Genomic DNA, 17,011 nt, shown 5'->3' with positions numbered 1-17,011 from the left:
ACCAGACATGAAGTCAAACGTTTTCCATGGCCATGTGTGTCCCCAGACCTAAATGCCGTAAAATAATTTTAATGTGAGCTTTAGGGAAGAGAGGACCTAGCACTCTGAATGATACAGACAGAGGAGTAGTCAAAGATCCCTCTCTCGGTATTCTCCAATCTTGTTAAATGTTTTAGGAAATGCTGTGTGAGAATATGTTAATGCACTAAAATGTTTAATAATTAAAGCTTATTTACACATCTATAGCAGAGGTGCAAATAACCTTGGATAGCACTGTAGCAGCATTTTTTAAATAGATTTTCCAGGTTTTATAATCTTTTAACCTATAATTTTCTGTCTTAAAGGATCTTAATCTGTCCTTAATTATTCACCTGCTGGCATGCAAGCAAGGCAATATATTTAACGATAAATTCAAAGCAGATTAAACTGTGCGTAAGCAGTCTGTGTTAGACATTTTCACTGTTGGCATGCCAACCATAACAGTGACAAATGATCCATTTGTTCAAATTCACTATCGACTTTTTTTCAGTATCGGATATTTCAGTTAGACTGCAAACCTCTCAGAATGATGGTCACGGTTGTAATTTCCAGAACCTGAATCAAAGAAACAGATTGAAGTCTTAGTTGTGTTTTAAAGCTTCTAATGTCTATCTTTCACCAGCTCCATTATATTGTCCGTGGAAAAGATTTGGTCCCAATCCACTTCCTTCGTAATAACTATCTGATGGCTGCAGATTATAATGCTGCATTTTTCCTCTCTGACAATTTATGTTCCTGATGGCAATGACTAAAAATGTAACTGCAGATTTGCCATCCTGACTGATTTCCTGGTTCACCACTTTACTCAAGCCTATAATCCAGATCTTCCCAACGTTTTTCTCTGATGTGAGTCTACATTTCCTCTGCAGGAGAAACAGTTGCACGCTCTTCGATTCACTCTGACAGTTACACAATGATCTAGATACACGGTGTTTCAGTTGAATAGGGTGAAATTGAATTTTTTAGGTTCTTTCTTATATTTTTTTAATAATACTGTTGGTTGGTTGGTTGGTTGGTTGGTTGGTTGGTTGGTTAATTGGTTGGTTAATTGGTTGGTTAATTGGTTGGTTGGTTGGTTGGTTGGTTAATTGGTTGGTTGGTTGGTTGGTTGGTTGGTTGGTTGGTTGGTTGGTTGGTTGGTTGGTTGGATTGTGGGATTGCTGTTTTTTTAAGAACTTAGTGCTGAGTTGGGTTTTCTTGACCTGGTATCTGCTTCTTAGTTTACTTAGTTCTGACCCAACCTGCTTCAGCACAGTCCTGTGAAAAGGTATCTGCTCCCTTACAGATGTCTGCTCTTTTTGCTTTTGCTAACATTTTAATGTCTCAGATCAACCCGATTTAAATTTAAAAAAAGACACAGATTACTGCCAGACCTGTAGAATCAAGCAATCCTTGAAAAAGAATCTGTCTGTCAACATATGAAGTAGGCAGTAAGCTCTACAAAACCAACACATCATCCCCAGATCTAAAGACGGCCTCGCTGGTCTCGGTTAAGGTCAGAGTTCATGATGCAACAGTAACAAAGATGGCTTGTTACTGTACATTTCAGAGTCAAACACGGTGGTGGTAGTGTGATGGTCTGGGGCTGCTTTGCTGCTTCAGAACCTGGACAACTTGTCGTAATTAATAGAACCATGAATTCTGCTCTCTATTAGAAATTCCTGAAGAAGAACGTCCGTCCATCAATTGTCAATTGGCCCATCTCAGCATGGTTAGAGAAACAGGTTTAGGCGAGGTCTGGTTGAAGTCTGGACCTAAATTGGAGTCCTGCTGAGACAAAAGCTGGACTAATTTCCTCCATAACAAACAAGGGTGGCACAACCAGTTATTACTAACTCTTATTCCATAGTGGGTCACGAGAAGCTGGTGCCTATTTCCAGCAGTCTAGGGTCAAGAGGCAGGGTACACCCTGGACAGGTTGCCAGTCTATTGCAGGGCAGCACACAAACAACCATGCACACACTCATTCACACCTAAGGTTCAATTTAGAGAGACCAGTTTACCTAACAGTCATGTTTTGTACTGTGGGAGGAAGCTGGCTTACCCGGAGGGAAGTCATGCATGCACGAGAAGAATATACCATTTCTATGCAACACGACCCCCAGCCAGGGGTCGAACCCAGGACCTTATTGCTGCAAGGCAACAGTGCTACCTACGGCACCACCGTGCAGCGTCTAGGGGGGAATTACTTTTTCACATAGGGGCAAATCCTCATTTGAAAACGGAATTTTGATTCTTAATTAGATGGTCTTTTCCTGATAAAAAGATTTGTTTAATCTGAAGCGGTAAAAGTGAAACATAATTAGGGATGGGAACCGAATTTGGTACTTTTATAGGTACCGACCGAATTTCGTCGGTACTGCCGAGTACCTATCCATGTAAAATCAAATGGTACCATGTTTCGGTACTTAAACGCATCATTGTGCCACTGAGGGAGTGGAAGTGTGGGCGATTTTCCATGCCGGACATGAACATAGCATTGCATGCACAAAAACATAATGACATCAGTAGCCGCTGGTACAGTCAACAAAGCATGTCTGATAGAAAGCACTCAGAATTATGGCTCCACTTTCCAGAATGCGATGCAGATTACGCTCGCTGCAATATTGGTGACGCAAAGTGCAAGGCCAGCGGTTAGCACGCCTGCATCCATTAGCAACCCGTCATCTGCAGCCAGCAACAAGGGAAATGTTGAAAACAGCTGGATGTTGTTTTGATATATTTGTTAAAGTTTAGATATTAAGAAATAAATGTGTTTAATGTAAAAATTTTGATATTTTATTGTTAAACAAATTAACATTTATTACCACAAGACAGACACACACAAAAGTACTGAAAACTGGTACTGTTGAGTACCAATACTGATTCCCAGGTACCTGGAATTGGTACGGTATCAGTTCAGCTGTGAAAGGTACCCATCCCTAAACATAAGCAGAGCGGAGGAAATTTATAAGGGGCGAATATTTTTTGTAGTATTTTAAGTTGTTTTACAAAGCAGATGTGTGGTATGAAGACGTTTGCAGATCCATTACACGTGTCTGCCTCGCATCAATGCGATAAGAGGAAAGGAGGTGGATGTGTCGCCTCTGGCTCCATCCTGCTGAGCACCGTCTCGTCCTGACCTGGTTTTGACCCGTAGTAAATGTCAGTCTGTGTGTGTCTGTTTAAGACACAAAGTGGCACCAGTTGCAGCAGCCAAAACAAATGCAATGCTCTTTGACTCATGCCCCCTTCCCCCAAGGAATGCCGGTTTGTAGCATTTTTCCTCACACAGAAAAGCACACAGAGTGAAACGACTGGCTTTTACCCACAAAGGAGCGAGCCTTGACGTTGCTGAAAGCTTTAACTGACTGGCCATGTTGTTTCCCCCTGCGCACTAACGGTCTTTTACTGTCTGCTTGATGGAGCTGGAGTGTGAGGGGTGGTTGTTTTCCTTCCCTTTGCTGCCTTTTTATTGAGGTTAATGCGCTGGGACAAACGGTTCTGTTACTTCTTTCTATGTCTATTTTTCCTCATACTTCTTATCCATATTTTTCTATGTTCCCTCTATACCAAATGTACAGTACGTTTGGAAATGACTTAGTCTTGTAAAGACGGGCTCTGTCATATCATGCAAAAGAAACAGCATAACTCTCATAAATGGTTTATTTTGTGCCCTCTTATTTTTTTCCTGCATCGCTGCTTCTTTTAGTGCAATATAAAAGTTTTCTGTCCTCTACTTCAGGTCTCCTGATGGGGTAGATGGCCAGCCTCCAGCGCTGCCCCCGAAGCAGCTGAGCAGGAAAACACTGAGCCAGATCATCCAGGCCCACTCCCAGCAGAGCCTCCTGGACAACCACCTCAACGAGATGTACGATGTTCCTGTCAATGTCGACAAAACCACGGTCAGTGAGCCCAATGAAAGTACTCACAATGTGTCACTAAGAATTCGGTTATCTGCATATTGATGAGGAAGTTGCTAGTTTGCTTTATAGATTGCCACATTTTAAGGAAGCTCCGGAAAAGTCTGTAAATAGTCCTAAAAATAAATGTAGCTTTTTTTACAGTATCAAGATCTCACATTGAAAAACCTTAGAAAAATCCAACCTTTAATTTAACTGGTGGAAAAAAATCTAGGTTAAGAAATAATAGATTTGAGCGAAAAAGAAAGGAATCCTCAATGTTTAGCACCCCTGCTGTTAATACCTTGAACCATTTTGCCAACTGGACAGCATTGAGTCTTCTATGATATGTTAGAAGGCTGGAGCAGACAGATCATCCAGAGTCCTGGGTCCTCTCTTCCCTTTGGATCATGCATTTCTTTTGGATTTAGGTCTACAAACTGGATTAGCCATAGAAGAAGGTTGATTTCTTGTCTGGTGAACCATTTCTTTGTTGATTTGGAAATGTTGGATTGTTATCCCACTAACAGACCCAGTGATGACTCTTTTTCAACTTTCTGGTAAAGGGCAACACATTTTTATTTAAAATGTCCTGGTATTTTGTAGTTCATGATGCCATGCACTCTAAAAGAGCCTTTGGAAGAGAAACAGGCCCACAGCATCACAGATTCTCTAGCGTAGTTAAGAGTGGACAAAAAGTCCTTCCCACATATTCACCCTGGTCTTTTTATTGAAGAAAAGCTCAATCTTAGTCTTATGTGACTAAAGCGCTGGTTGAGTTAAAGTCCCCAGTAGAGTTTAGCAAAGTCCTTGTTTACATTTGTAAACATGTGGGGCTGAAAATATTTTTTTCTTCTGTCATTACTATCATACATCCATCTGGGATGTAGATAATGCATAATGTGTTGTGGAGTCCAGGGACCTCTGTTTGCTGCAGTTCTCTAAAAGTGAGGTTTGGTGAGTTTAGGTGAGTACCCAATTTTTTGGCCATTTAGGGTTTACTGCAAACAGATCAGGTCAGGTCTGACTTTCGTAAACGGCTGTTCTCCCGTATTTCCTATGTTGAAAACTCGCTAAGAGAAATGGGTTTCTGTGTCCTATTTGGACCACAGAGACCAAGGATGTTATGGCTTACTAATTTAATGTTCAATGACACTTTGATCAACTTGTAAAAATAAAGTCTACATAAAAAACTGCTTTTCTTATATTTTTAAGAAATGTTTTAAGATGCGAGACATTGGTCTCAAACGGGGTTGGGTCTGTGAAAGATGAATTGATTTTTTTAACATAAGTGTGTGAAGCAACATTTTACTTCTTCATTAAAATATTTATAATTACCAATCAGTAGTGCAATTATTGTTATGTAACAGGATGACTAATACGCTGTGAGCTTTTTAGTCTCTGTTGAATGCCAAAATATACCTTTTCATCATTGTTTTCTTCATACGTAAAACGTTTGTTGCAGATTATCAACAAGCACCAAGAAACACACTGAGCCATTCTGTATTTACAACAGCAGAAAGAGAGCTTGTTTATACTTTAAAATGACTTTTGATCTGACAATCAGACAACATACTGGTGGGTTGGTTGAAAAACTGTTAATACTGCAGCTCCATGTTTATTACCAAAGTTTTTACTGCTGTAAAGTAGACATGCAACATGGATTTGCAGCTTTATATCACTTTTTGCCCCCTGGTGGTCAACACAGATGCATTCAAGTCTTTGATCTCACTTACATCTTCAATATTTAATATTTCAGGCTAAAACATACAGTGTAATGCAGGTCTGTGTGTGGAGCACAGATGGAGACAACTCTGACTCCATTATGTTTTTAATGGGTGCTTTCAGCTTAATGGAGTCGTCCCTCATGATAATCTGGTCCTGATCAAGATGAGGCCTGATGAACACGGACGTTTTGGCTTCAATGTCAAGGTAAGCTTTAAATCTGTGGTTCATTGGATCATTTCTCAGTCGGCAGCCTTCAAAAAACTGTGTGCAAGGCATTGAACTCTCAACATGTCTCTTTATCTGTAGGGTGGAGCTGACCAGAAGATGCCTATCATTGTGTCTAGAGTGGCTCCGGGAACTTCAGTAAGTTAACAACTTCACGTACAACGATGCACACCAAAACATCTGAGCCTGCAGCAGAGCAGAAGCCTTTCAAACACCCGATGCTTTTCAGGACATTTAAACGTCCTTTTTTTTACCTTTCATCCCTGTCTGCCTTTTCAGGCCGACCTTTGCGTTCCTCGCCTTAACGAAGGGGACCAGGTGGTCCTGATAAATGGACGGGACATCTCTGACCACACCCATGACCAGGTGGTGATGTTCATCAAAGCCAGCTGTGAAAGCCATTCTGGGGAGCTCATCCTATTGGTCAGGCCGAACGGTAAATTCTTCAAATTTATATTTTTACAGTGAATACAGAGCTTTTAAATTCATACATATTCTTGAAAATATACAGTAAAGTTTAAGTACAAGTTTGTTTTGCTTTATATCAGATTTTAAAAAACATAAATCCTATTTTCCTATATACTTAAAGTAGTTGATAAAGTAGGTTTAGGAAAAGATGGTAGCAGTAGGTCATCAGAAAGACACTTCACCATACTGTTTGTGACGAGGCTAAATATTCAAAAAGGACTGTGACATGGATTCATATGGTCATGAATGCATAATCTTTGTTATAGTTATGGAATCATACAGCTGCAACCAGGTATTAACAATTAAATATATGACTGAATCAGCAGCAAAAGTTGCAAGGTTTACCCATAAATACTATTATTACATTTATTACAACCCAGCTGTGAAGTGCGGTGGTGGCAGCATCATGTTGTGGGGGGTGGGGGGACAAAAACAATCCTAAAGCCTCATCCTGTAGTGTTTCTTGTACTAAAGAGTTGTACATTTTAGACAAATGATCAAAAAGAAACATCTGCATTGTTGAAGTCTTTTTTGGGGTCATAGTTGAATTTTTGCTTGGAGTTCTCATATATCCCAAATCTTACTGGATCAATGTACTGAAGGCTTATTAGTGCAAATATTTCAGTTTTGCGGTTGAAGTTGACTGTTGTGCGTCAGTTCTGGTCTTAATCTACGGAAACAGTGGTGTGATTTGTTTCCATGTGTCTTTCAGCCATCTATGATGTGGTGGAAGAGAAGGTAGACTCGGAGCCGGAGTTTCAGTACATCCCAGAGAAATCTCCGCAGGATCCCACCCAGCTTGACCAGCACGCCCTGAGGGACTCCATCATGGCTCTAAAGGAAGGCCTGAGTAGTGGAGCCATACTGGCTCAGTTTGATGTGAGGAGAGCAAGTTCACACAATCAGACTCGCTGCAATAATTGGAAGGAAATGCTTATCCTCCTGATAATCTCCATCTTTCATCCCATAGCAACTGTACAGGAAGAGGCCGGGGATGACCATGCTGTGTGCCAAATTACCTCAGAATGTTTCCAAAAATCGCTACAGAGACATCTCTCCATGTACTTGACTTCACATGTGTTTTATGCTTCGTCCCATCACTTTCTCCTGTTTCGGATTGTTCTCATCTTGAGCTCTAAATGTCTGTGTTCCCTGTTGGTCTTTGTGTAATCTGACTGTTCTCTCTCTCTGCTGACAGATGATGCCACACGGGTCGTACTGAAAAGCACAGACGACTACATCAATGCAAATTACATCAATGTAAGTTTGTTCCTCCTCAGTCATAGGTGTGGCCTTCCTATTATTAGCTTTTATGTGACTGATATTTGATAAAGATTTTTAATAACATGATCTGCTACATGATGTTTCCCTTTGTGCAGATGGAGATTCCTGCATCTAGCCTGATAAACCGCTACATTGCATGCCAGGGTCCACTGCCCAACACCTGCCCTGACTTCTGGCGAATGACCTGGGAGCAGGGCTCGTCTATGGTGGTCATGCTGACTACACAAGTGGAGAGAGGGCGGGTATGTAATACCACGCTTAATACTCCCAAACGCTCTGTTTATCTTTTTTCGACAGCTGCAAACAACCATTCAGCGTAAACGCTAAGACATGTTACCGGCTTGTCTATGTTTCAGTGTAAAATACATTAATAACAAGAGTTTCCTGTGTCTAGAGTCTAAACATATTGCATAAAAGAGCCATTTATTTGTTTTTAAAGCCTCATTTAGAAATATCTGCAAGAATGACTTTTTTGTTTAGACTTGTAAAACAGGCTGAAAAGATCTGAGATCCCTGGAAATTTAATGTGGAAACCATGAAGAACCCTGTAATGATCATAATTATCATTAGAAAGGGAGTGGTCAGTGGATTTAACTATCCATCTCATGAAGTCTAAAATTGAGTTATGCTTGACTAGTATGACTACTATATCCCATCTTCTTATTGCCTTTTCCAAACTATGTAGTTTGAGGAAACTGCTTTATCTTTCCTGCAACTCTTCATTCATTCAGTTTCAAAGAAACAAACCTGTGAAAGAATGAAACCAGCGTTACATAACAACAACGAAAGCTCCAGAAGCAGAATAACTGAGATCTGATCTGTTTAACGTGCAGATACGAACAGAATCCTCCGTCTGTGTTTACAGGTGAAGTGTCACCAGTACTGGCCCAACCCAGACAGCATGGCCACCTATGGGGACTTCAAAGTCATGTGCCACAACGAAGAGGGCAACTCCGCCTTCCTGGTCCGGGAGATGACACTCACTCACACACAGGTAACCCAACACACACACACACACTTATTAAACCCAACAAAGACCGAGTTGAGGTAAAGGCGCCGCTCCAGATACAGTCAGCCTGCCGAGGACCCCGAAGAGGTGTGTTGCCATAGTGACCAGTGTGGGCTGTTCTTTTTCTGGATCCCAGTGCCCGAGCGCAGGCCTCATGCTGTGGGATCTGGTTGCCATGACAACACAACCATCCCAGTCCGTCACAATGCAGAAAGGGAGAGAAAAGATCAAACTAAACAGAGGAGCGAGAAGTGGGATGAAGATTTTTTGTTTACAAAATAGGGAATATGTAAATGAGAAGTTGGCTCTATTTCCATGTTTAGGCGTTTTAATGGTTCTATACTTTGATGCTTGATCCCGAACTGGATCTGTCATATCTACTATTATCTCTGTAGAACGTATTCTGAAAAATATATTGAGTCTTTTTAATTTCTCCTGTAATTTTATGTGTTTATACTTACTCAGAGTGCCCAGCAGAGAGAGCTCACTCAGCTTCAATACCTGGCCTGGCCGGACCACGGCGTTCCTGATGACTCCACCGATTTTCTGGACTTCGTGGCTCTGGTACGAAGTAAACGGGCCGGACAGGACCAGCCGATGGTGGTGCACTGCAGGTACACAATCTCTGAATTATGTCAGTAGGAAGCCAGTGATTTCATTCAAATTCAAAAACACTTAATTAATCCCAATGGAAAATTAAATGTTGTTGTAGCTCATATTATACAAGTTTCTTCATTGACGAGTTATGCTTAGATATCCTTCAACTTCAATCACAGATGTCATTTTCTTTCTTCAGTGATGTGTAAATGAAAGCACCCACATAACACGCCTGGTTATATTCAAATTTGTTTAAAGAACCCTCAACATAATGTCCTTATTGGAATATTAACAGCAAATGTAACCACCTCTGTAAAAGCTGACATTTTGTTAGTTTGACAGCCTGGAGCATATAGGTGTTAGTTAACAGGTCCTTCTCAAAATATTAGCATATTGTGATAAAATTCATTATTTTCCATAATGTTGTGATGAAAATTTAACGTTCATATATTTTAGATTCATTGCACACTAACTGAAATATTTCAGGTCTTTTATTGTCTTAATACGGATGATTTTGGCATACAGCTCATGAAAACCCAAAATTCCTATCTCACAAAATTAGCATATCATTAAAAGGGTCTCTAAACGAGCTATGAACCTAATCATCTGAATCAATGAGTTAACTCTAAACACCTGCAAAAGATTCCTGAGGCCTTTAAAACTCCCAGCCTGGTTCATCACTCAAAACCCCAATCATGGGTAAGACTGCCGACCTGACTGCTGTCCAGAAGGCCACTATTGACACCCTCAAGCAAGAGGGTAAGACACAGAAAGAAATTTCTGAACGAATAGGCTGTTCCCAGAGTGCTGTATCAAGGCACCTCAGTGGGAAGTCTGTGGGAAGGAAAAAGTGTGGCAGAAAACGCTGCACAACGAGAAGAGGTGACCGGACCCTGAGGAAGATTGTGGAGAAGGGCCGATTCTAGACCTTGGGGGACCTGCGGAAGCAGTGGACTGAGTCTGGAGTAGAAACATCCAGAGCCACCGTGCACAGGTGTGTGCAGGAAATGGGCTACAGGTGCCGCATTCCCCAGGTCAAGCCACTTTTGAACCAGAAACAGCAGCAGAAGCGCCTGACCTGGGCTACAGAGAAGCAGCACTGGACTGTTGCTCAGTGGTCCAAAGTACTTTTTTCGGATGAAAGCAAATTCTGCATGTCATTTGGAAATCAAAGTGCCAGAGTCTGGAGGAAGACTGGGGAGAAGGAAATGCCAAAATGCCAGAAGTCCAGTGTCAAGTACCCACAGTCAGTGATGGTCTGGGGTGCCGTGTCAGCTGCTGGTGTTGGTCCACTGTGTTTTATCAAGGGCAGGGTCAATGCAGCTAGCTATCAGGAGATTTTGGAGCACTTCATGCTTCCATCTGCTGAAAAGCTTTATGGAGATGAAGATTTCATTTTTCAGCACGACCTGGCACCTGCTCACAGTGCCAAAACCACTGGTAAATGGTTTACTGACCATGGTATCACTGTGCTCAATTGGCCTGCCAACTCTCCTGACCTGAACCCCATAGAGAATCTGTGGGATATTGTGAAGAGAACGTTGAGAGACTCAAGACCCAACACTCTGGATGAGGTAAAGGCTGCTATCGAAGCATCCTGGGCCTCCATAAGACCTCACCAGTGCCACAGGCTGATTGCCTCCATGCCACGCCGCATTGAAGCAGTCATTTCTGCCAAAGGATTCCAGACCAAGTATTGAGTGCATAACTGTACATGATTATTTGAAGGTTGACGTTTTTTGTATTAAAAACACTTTTCTTTTATTGGTCGGATGAAATATGCTAATTTTGTGAGATAGGAATTTTGGGTTTTCATGAGCTGTATGCCAAAATCATCCGTATTAAGACAATAAAAGACCTGAAATATTTCAGTTAGTGTGCAATGAATCTAAAATATATGAATGTTAAATTTTCATCATTACATTATGGAAAATAATGAACTTTATCACAATATGCTAATATTTTGAGAAGGACCTGTAGGTGTTAGTTAACACAATGCCAAAATGGAAAGATATCAGCAATTACTTTAGAGTAGCAACTGTTGCTGCCCATCAATCTGGGAATGGTTATAAGGATTTTTGCAAACAACCTATAATCCACTGCTCTGGAGAAAGAAAGATTATAAATAAGTGGAAAACATTTCGGATAGCTGGGAAACTTCCCAGAAATGGACCTCCCTGTAAATTCAGCTCAAGGGGAGAATGTGCAATGCTCAGACAAATTGCAAAATCCCAAGAACTTTTACCCTGTTCAGGCCTCTGTAAGCATGTTAAACATTAGAGTTTATGACAAGACAGGAAAAAAAGAGTAAAGAAGTGTGGCTTTTTCGTAAGAGTTGACGGACAGAGCATCCCTGAAAAGATTATGGCAGCATGACTCAGGTTTGCAAATTTGTACCTGAATGAAGCATCAGACGTCTGAAACAAGGTTAAATATTAAAGCTTATGAAAAAACAAATTTAACAATACTAGCTTTTTGGAAGGGTTGTCTTGTTTCACGGAACCACATGGCAAAAAGTTTAGGACTGCAAAATTGCTTTTAAATAAACCGCAAGACTTGGAACAATGTTCTCTAAAAATGTTCTCTATAAACATGCTGTGCTAAAAAAAAGTTATAAAGAAACTCAATCTGGGCCTCTACAGGGCTAAGTTAGTAGTTATATGCTAATTCAAACAGGATTCTCTAGATACAACATTGAAACATGAGTGAACCACAAGACTTCTGAAAACATTTCCTAATGAACTAATATACCTAGCAGAAGTTGTGGCTACAAAATAAGTCATGTTTGCAGAAAACCAAACAGAATATTAGCAAACACCTCGTACCAGCTATCAAGCACGGTGGGGGTGTTGTAATAATTTGGGATTGGTTTATTCCATAATCAAGTTTGTCTGACAGTTTAAGTATGGTAGTCCGTAATTAATTTAAATTAGCCGGACTCGGGATTCACTACAGTGTGAGAGACTGAGAAGGTCATATACTAAAGTATTACTTCAGGTTATTGCTGTTTTTGTCATCATACATGCTAGTTTATCTTAGGATGCAGTTTGTTTTTCACACACTGCCATTTTATTTTAGGTTGATTTTATTTAAATGAAGAAATGGTTGCATGTATGATGTGTAGATATATTTCTGAGGCTACATTTACAATATTTCAAGTAAATTATGAACTGATATTTAACAACCTAAGAACTTAAAGAGATTTTAATCTTTTTCTGTCTTGTGTTTTTTTTTTTTTTTTAGCGCCGGCATTGGTCGAACAGGGGTTCTGATCACCATGGAGACAGCATTGTGTCTGATGGAGTGTGGTCAACCCGTGTATCCTCTGGATATCGTCAGAACCATGAGAGATCAGAGGGCAATGATGATACAAACACCTGTAAGTAGACTGGACAATGTGACCACGCAGCTACTTCCATCTGAGTGCATCCTTCCTTATTTCCTTTATTCCCTCCGGTCTTACCGTCCTTGTGTTCTTTGTTCCTTTTTTTAGTTTTTATTCTTTCCTTCATGGTGTCCTTCCTTTCTTTCCTTCTTTGTTTCCTTCCTTTCATTCAGTCCCTTGTGCCCTACCTACCTTTCATCATTGTGTCCTTCCTTTTTACCTACCTTATGCCCTTCCTTATTTTCTTCCTTGTGTCTTTCCTTCTTATCTATCCTTCTTTATGTCATTTCTCCCCTCCCTTGAGTCCCACCTCTCTTCTTACCTTGTGTTCTTTGTGCCCTACTTTCTTTTTTTTTCATTGTGTCCTACCTACCTACCCACCCAACCTCCCTCCTTCCTTCTTTGTGTTTTTTTCCTTTTGTGTCCTACCTTGTTTCCTTCTGTCTGTCCTTCTTTCTTTTCTTGTGTTCATCCATCCATCCCAGTTTCTGGTAATTGCAGGTTCGATATTTATATCTTGTCCCCTGTACAAATGTCTGCCATACTTTCACAATAAAATGTCGTATTTTGTATTTGAAAATGAACCACGATGACTGAGAGCTCTGCACAATTTTGTCTAGAAAAGTCTGGAATTCTTACATTAAAATGCAGGAACACCAGAGTCAGATCAGTGCTTATAATCTTCTTTTCTGGTTTTTCTTTTGCTCAATCAGAGCCAGTACCGCTTTGTGTGTGAGGCCATCTTGAAAGTGTACGAGGAAGGCCTGTTCAAGCCCCAAACACCGGTCGTCTACCAGCAGAAGGAGAAGCCAAGGGAGGAAAAGGGTGAAGAGGAGCAGAATAAAGAGGACAGAGGAGAGGCTGAGAAAGTGGTAGATGAAGCGGAGGCGGCTGTGGTGGAGCTGTTGGAGAGAGGCCTGGACGAAGAGGATGAAGATGACGATGAGGAAGTGGAGGTGTTGGACGTGGGGGAGGTAACGGAAGAAGAGGAGGAGGAGCCAAGCGTCGCAAGCTGCACCAGCATGACAAGCGAGACCAGCGCGAATCCAGATCCGGATCCGGATTTTGTTCCTGCTGACGCCTGACCTCAGCATGGAGGTTACCAGGAGGAGGAGAAAACAGAAGCACTGTTGCACTTTATGCTGACGAAAACGGAAAAAAGGACAAACAAACATGACATTTATGAACAAAAATAAGAAATCCAGCTGTGTTGAATAGGTACCGTGACGGGGTGTTTCATGATCAGGGTTAGAAAACAAGTGTATAAAAGAATAAAACAGTACGAAAAAGTAATGTGTGGATTGGGAAATCGCGGTAGTGCCATGAGTCCGAAGGGGAGGGGCTGCCCCATAGATGAGAAGCTCCCCCGACCTTCATTCTTTTTGTTTTACCCAAAGGGTCATCCTGTCCCCTTCTGAGCAAGTCTGCCAGGCAGACCTGCCTTTTTTAAGTCATGTTAGCTGATAAAGAGAGAAATCTTATCTTTGGTTCCTCAGAAAGAGTATTTATTGTGTTTTAGTTTGTGTCAAACCCTGTCCACTGAACAAAAAAAAGCTCTATGTTCTGTTTGTTTGTACAAGTCTAGAGCTTCATGCTTTCCTGATTAAATCTTAGCTAGTGAGATAGTGTTGCTCCTCCTGCTCTGTTTTGTTTTATTTAATTTTTTTGGCTTTTTGTGGAGGAAAACAAAAGCAGTGATTTAATTTATTGTATTTGGTTTGATCTTTCTCCGCTTTCTTGTCTACGTTTTTAACAGCATAGACTCACAGGTGGACAGCTGAAAGCACTTTCTCGCTTATTTTACTCGTCGCTGCGGTAAGCTGGGTACTTTCTCATACTCTGCGCTGCGTTTTCTGAGCTTGGACACACTTTGTAGTTTGCAATCCTCAGGGCCTTTGTTTACTGGAGATCTCTATTCCACTTTTGCAGATATTCCCAGCAGTATTCAGTCATCCAAAACGAGTTAACAGGCTAAATGCTCCTGCAGAATCGGGCGGACTTGACTCCGCGGGAGTCTGCCAGACAAAGCTACATTTTTACGTCTGCATACCTGCACTTGGTGTCACACAATAAACTACTAAGCGGGAAAAAGTCTTCACATTGAACTGTTTTATATGTGAAGCGCTGTTCCAAGCAACTAGTTGTGAGGATGTGCAGTGTCGCTGCCGCTTCCTGCGCCGCACTGACCGGTATATTCCCCTTCTTCATACCTAGTCTGGTTTAAAGGCCTTATATACAGTGCCTTGCGAAAGTACTCGGCCCCCTTGAACCGGTCAACCTCTTGCCACATTTCAGGCTTCAAACGTAAAGATATAAAATTCTAATTTTTTGTGAAGAATCAACAACACTTATCCCACTTTTCAGTGTTTTATTTGTTAAAAAAAAGTTTGACACATCCAATAAATTGCATTGCACTTCACGATTGTGTCCCACTTGTTGTTGATTCTTCACAAAAAATTTGAATTTTATATCTTTATGTTTGAAGCCTGAAATGATGTTGACCAGTTCAAGGGGGCCTGAGTACTTTAGCAAAGCACTGTACCACCTTTTATTTTGTTTTTCCGAAGCTACGAGGTAAATTAGCTCTTCCTCCTCGACTGATGATGGCATGGCAAAAAATGTAGGAATTTGGTACGCTCGAGTATGAAACCGCAAATGTCCTCGGTCAATGCACGCGGAGTCCATGCCGCTCACGGTACACGCACAGTACGTCCGACTCTGTGGGAGCCTATAGACAGAGAAAAACTGTTTCCTCAGCTAGAATCTCCATCTCAACATCTGGGATCACTTCACTTTTTTCATTGTGTTCAGTGTTCCTGCTGAAGTGTCCTTGAGCCAGACACTAAAGCCCTGTGTAGTTCAGATCAGAATGAGTTTGCAACACAGATATTTCCAGACATTTCATGCTTTGTTTTGTTTTAGAGGTGGTTGAAGAGCTGCTACAAGTTTTATGCAATCAGTATTTGTTTATTTCTTTGGTGCTTCAACAGAAGTAGTTATAGTGAGCTGATCTGAAAATGTCTTCACACACCGGGTGTGTAAAGACTTATTGGCTTCTACCTGAGCTTGGTTGACAGAGGTAGCACAAACATAACATATGTGCGATAAGTTTTTCCATCTCATCTCTGTTTCCTTTCAAAGCAACTGATAAATCAATGTTTGAGTGATAAAAGAGAAGAATGACTTGTTTTTACCTCACTAGATTTTTTTGTGAGTTTGGTACAGTTAATTAAACTTTATTTTTTTTATTCATTGTTATAATGAACTGCTGTAAATGGCTTCTCCCATTGAACTCACAAATTCTTCTAGAAAACTCTACAGCTCTGGGCGTTGGTGTGTGTGTGTGTGTGTGTGTGTGTGTGTGTGTGTGAGTGTGTGTGTGTGTGTGTGTGAGAGAGAGAGTGTGAAGTCTCTGATTTGTGTTGATCTGTGTCCTTACAAGGATTTGGAAAATGGGACATTTTTGGTCCCCTTACAACCACAAACGTCGGTGTGTTTAGTTGGGATTTTATGTGATTAGACCAACACAAAGCAATGAGTAGTTGTAATGTTGAAGAAAAGGGATGCATGGTCTTCATTCTTTTTATTTGACAATGATAAAACTTGGTAAATGTGGCGCTTATCTGAGTAAATACTACAACTTACTTTTCTTGCAGTTACGCGAATCTTTTGGGGTATTTCTCTGCCAGTTGTTTAAGTCGAGAAACTAAATTTTTTGCCCATTCTTCTTTCAAATAAGCTGAAGCTCAGTCAGAGGGGATAGGGAGCGCCTGTGAGGATGAATAATCAAGCCTTGCCACAGATTCTCCATTGGATTTAGGTCTGGACTTTGACTGGGCCATCCTAGCACATGAATATGCTTTGATCCAGACCGTTCCATTGGAGCGCTGACTATATGTTTTCAGGGTCGTTTTACTGGAACCTACATTGCCTGGTATTTAGCTCCATCAGCTGCGACCAGCTTTCTTGTTCCTATTAAAGAAAGGTGTGCCCACAGCATTATGCTGCTACCACCATGTTTTACTATGAGGATGTTGTGTTAAGGGAATTAGTTTTTCTCCACATGCAGGCTGAATGTTCAGATTTGGTTTAATCAGATCAGAGCACCCTCTTCCAGATGTTTGCAAACTGCAGACTGGTCTTCTATGGCCTTCTTTTAATGGAGACTTTCTTCTTGCCTGCAGTTTGTTCATTAATGTTATTTAACAAACCTTAGAGGTCTGAATAAGTACAGAATGGGCTGTATTTATAATCAGATCAGTATCTTTCTCTGGAGTCACCCTGAAATAACTTCCATCCATTTCTTTATGAACTGTGACGAGTTTACCTGAATCTCCCGAAGAAAGGCAGCATAATACTGCCTCCAGCATGTTCACACACAGGTGAATTGTTTAC

At 41.0% G+C, this 17,011-nt stretch overlaps 1 protein-coding gene across 2 annotated transcripts in view; it reads left to right on the top strand.

The window, feature by feature from the left end:
• The window catches only part of ptpn4a (protein tyrosine phosphatase non-receptor type 4a), a 95,002-nt gene extending 80,700 nt beyond the window's left edge, over positions 1 to 14,302 (top strand). For both annotated transcript variants that reach the window (XM_047370454.1, XM_047370453.1), the window contains exons 16-27: positions 3,764 to 3,923; positions 5,769 to 5,852; positions 5,955 to 6,011; positions 6,153 to 6,309; positions 7,054 to 7,220; positions 7,312 to 7,402; positions 7,540 to 7,601; positions 7,721 to 7,867; positions 8,491 to 8,619; positions 9,100 to 9,248; positions 12,475 to 12,610; positions 13,330 to 14,302. In XM_047370454.1, the coding sequence (XP_047226410.1) occupies positions 3,764 to 3,923; positions 5,769 to 5,852; positions 5,955 to 6,011; positions 6,153 to 6,309; positions 7,054 to 7,220; positions 7,312 to 7,402; positions 7,540 to 7,601; positions 7,721 to 7,867; positions 8,491 to 8,619; positions 9,100 to 9,248; positions 12,475 to 12,610; positions 13,330 to 13,701 (1,711 nt within the window). In that variant the 3' untranslated portion in view covers positions 13,702 to 14,302. The remainder of the gene's footprint in view (positions 1 to 3,763; positions 3,924 to 5,768; positions 5,853 to 5,954; positions 6,012 to 6,152; positions 6,310 to 7,053; positions 7,221 to 7,311; positions 7,403 to 7,539; positions 7,602 to 7,720; positions 7,868 to 8,490; positions 8,620 to 9,099; positions 9,249 to 12,474; positions 12,611 to 13,329) is intronic.
• The last annotated feature ends 2,709 nt before the right edge of the window (positions 14,303 to 17,011 follow it).

This window comes from Girardinichthys multiradiatus, chromosome 7 (assembly GCF_021462225.1).
Source record: "Girardinichthys multiradiatus isolate DD_20200921_A chromosome 7, DD_fGirMul_XY1, whole genome shotgun sequence".
Taxonomy (NCBI): Eukaryota; Metazoa; Chordata; class Actinopteri; order Cyprinodontiformes; family Goodeidae; genus Girardinichthys; species Girardinichthys multiradiatus.
Note: the sequence above shows the minus strand (reverse complement) of the source record. Positions and strands in the feature narration are given on the sequence as shown.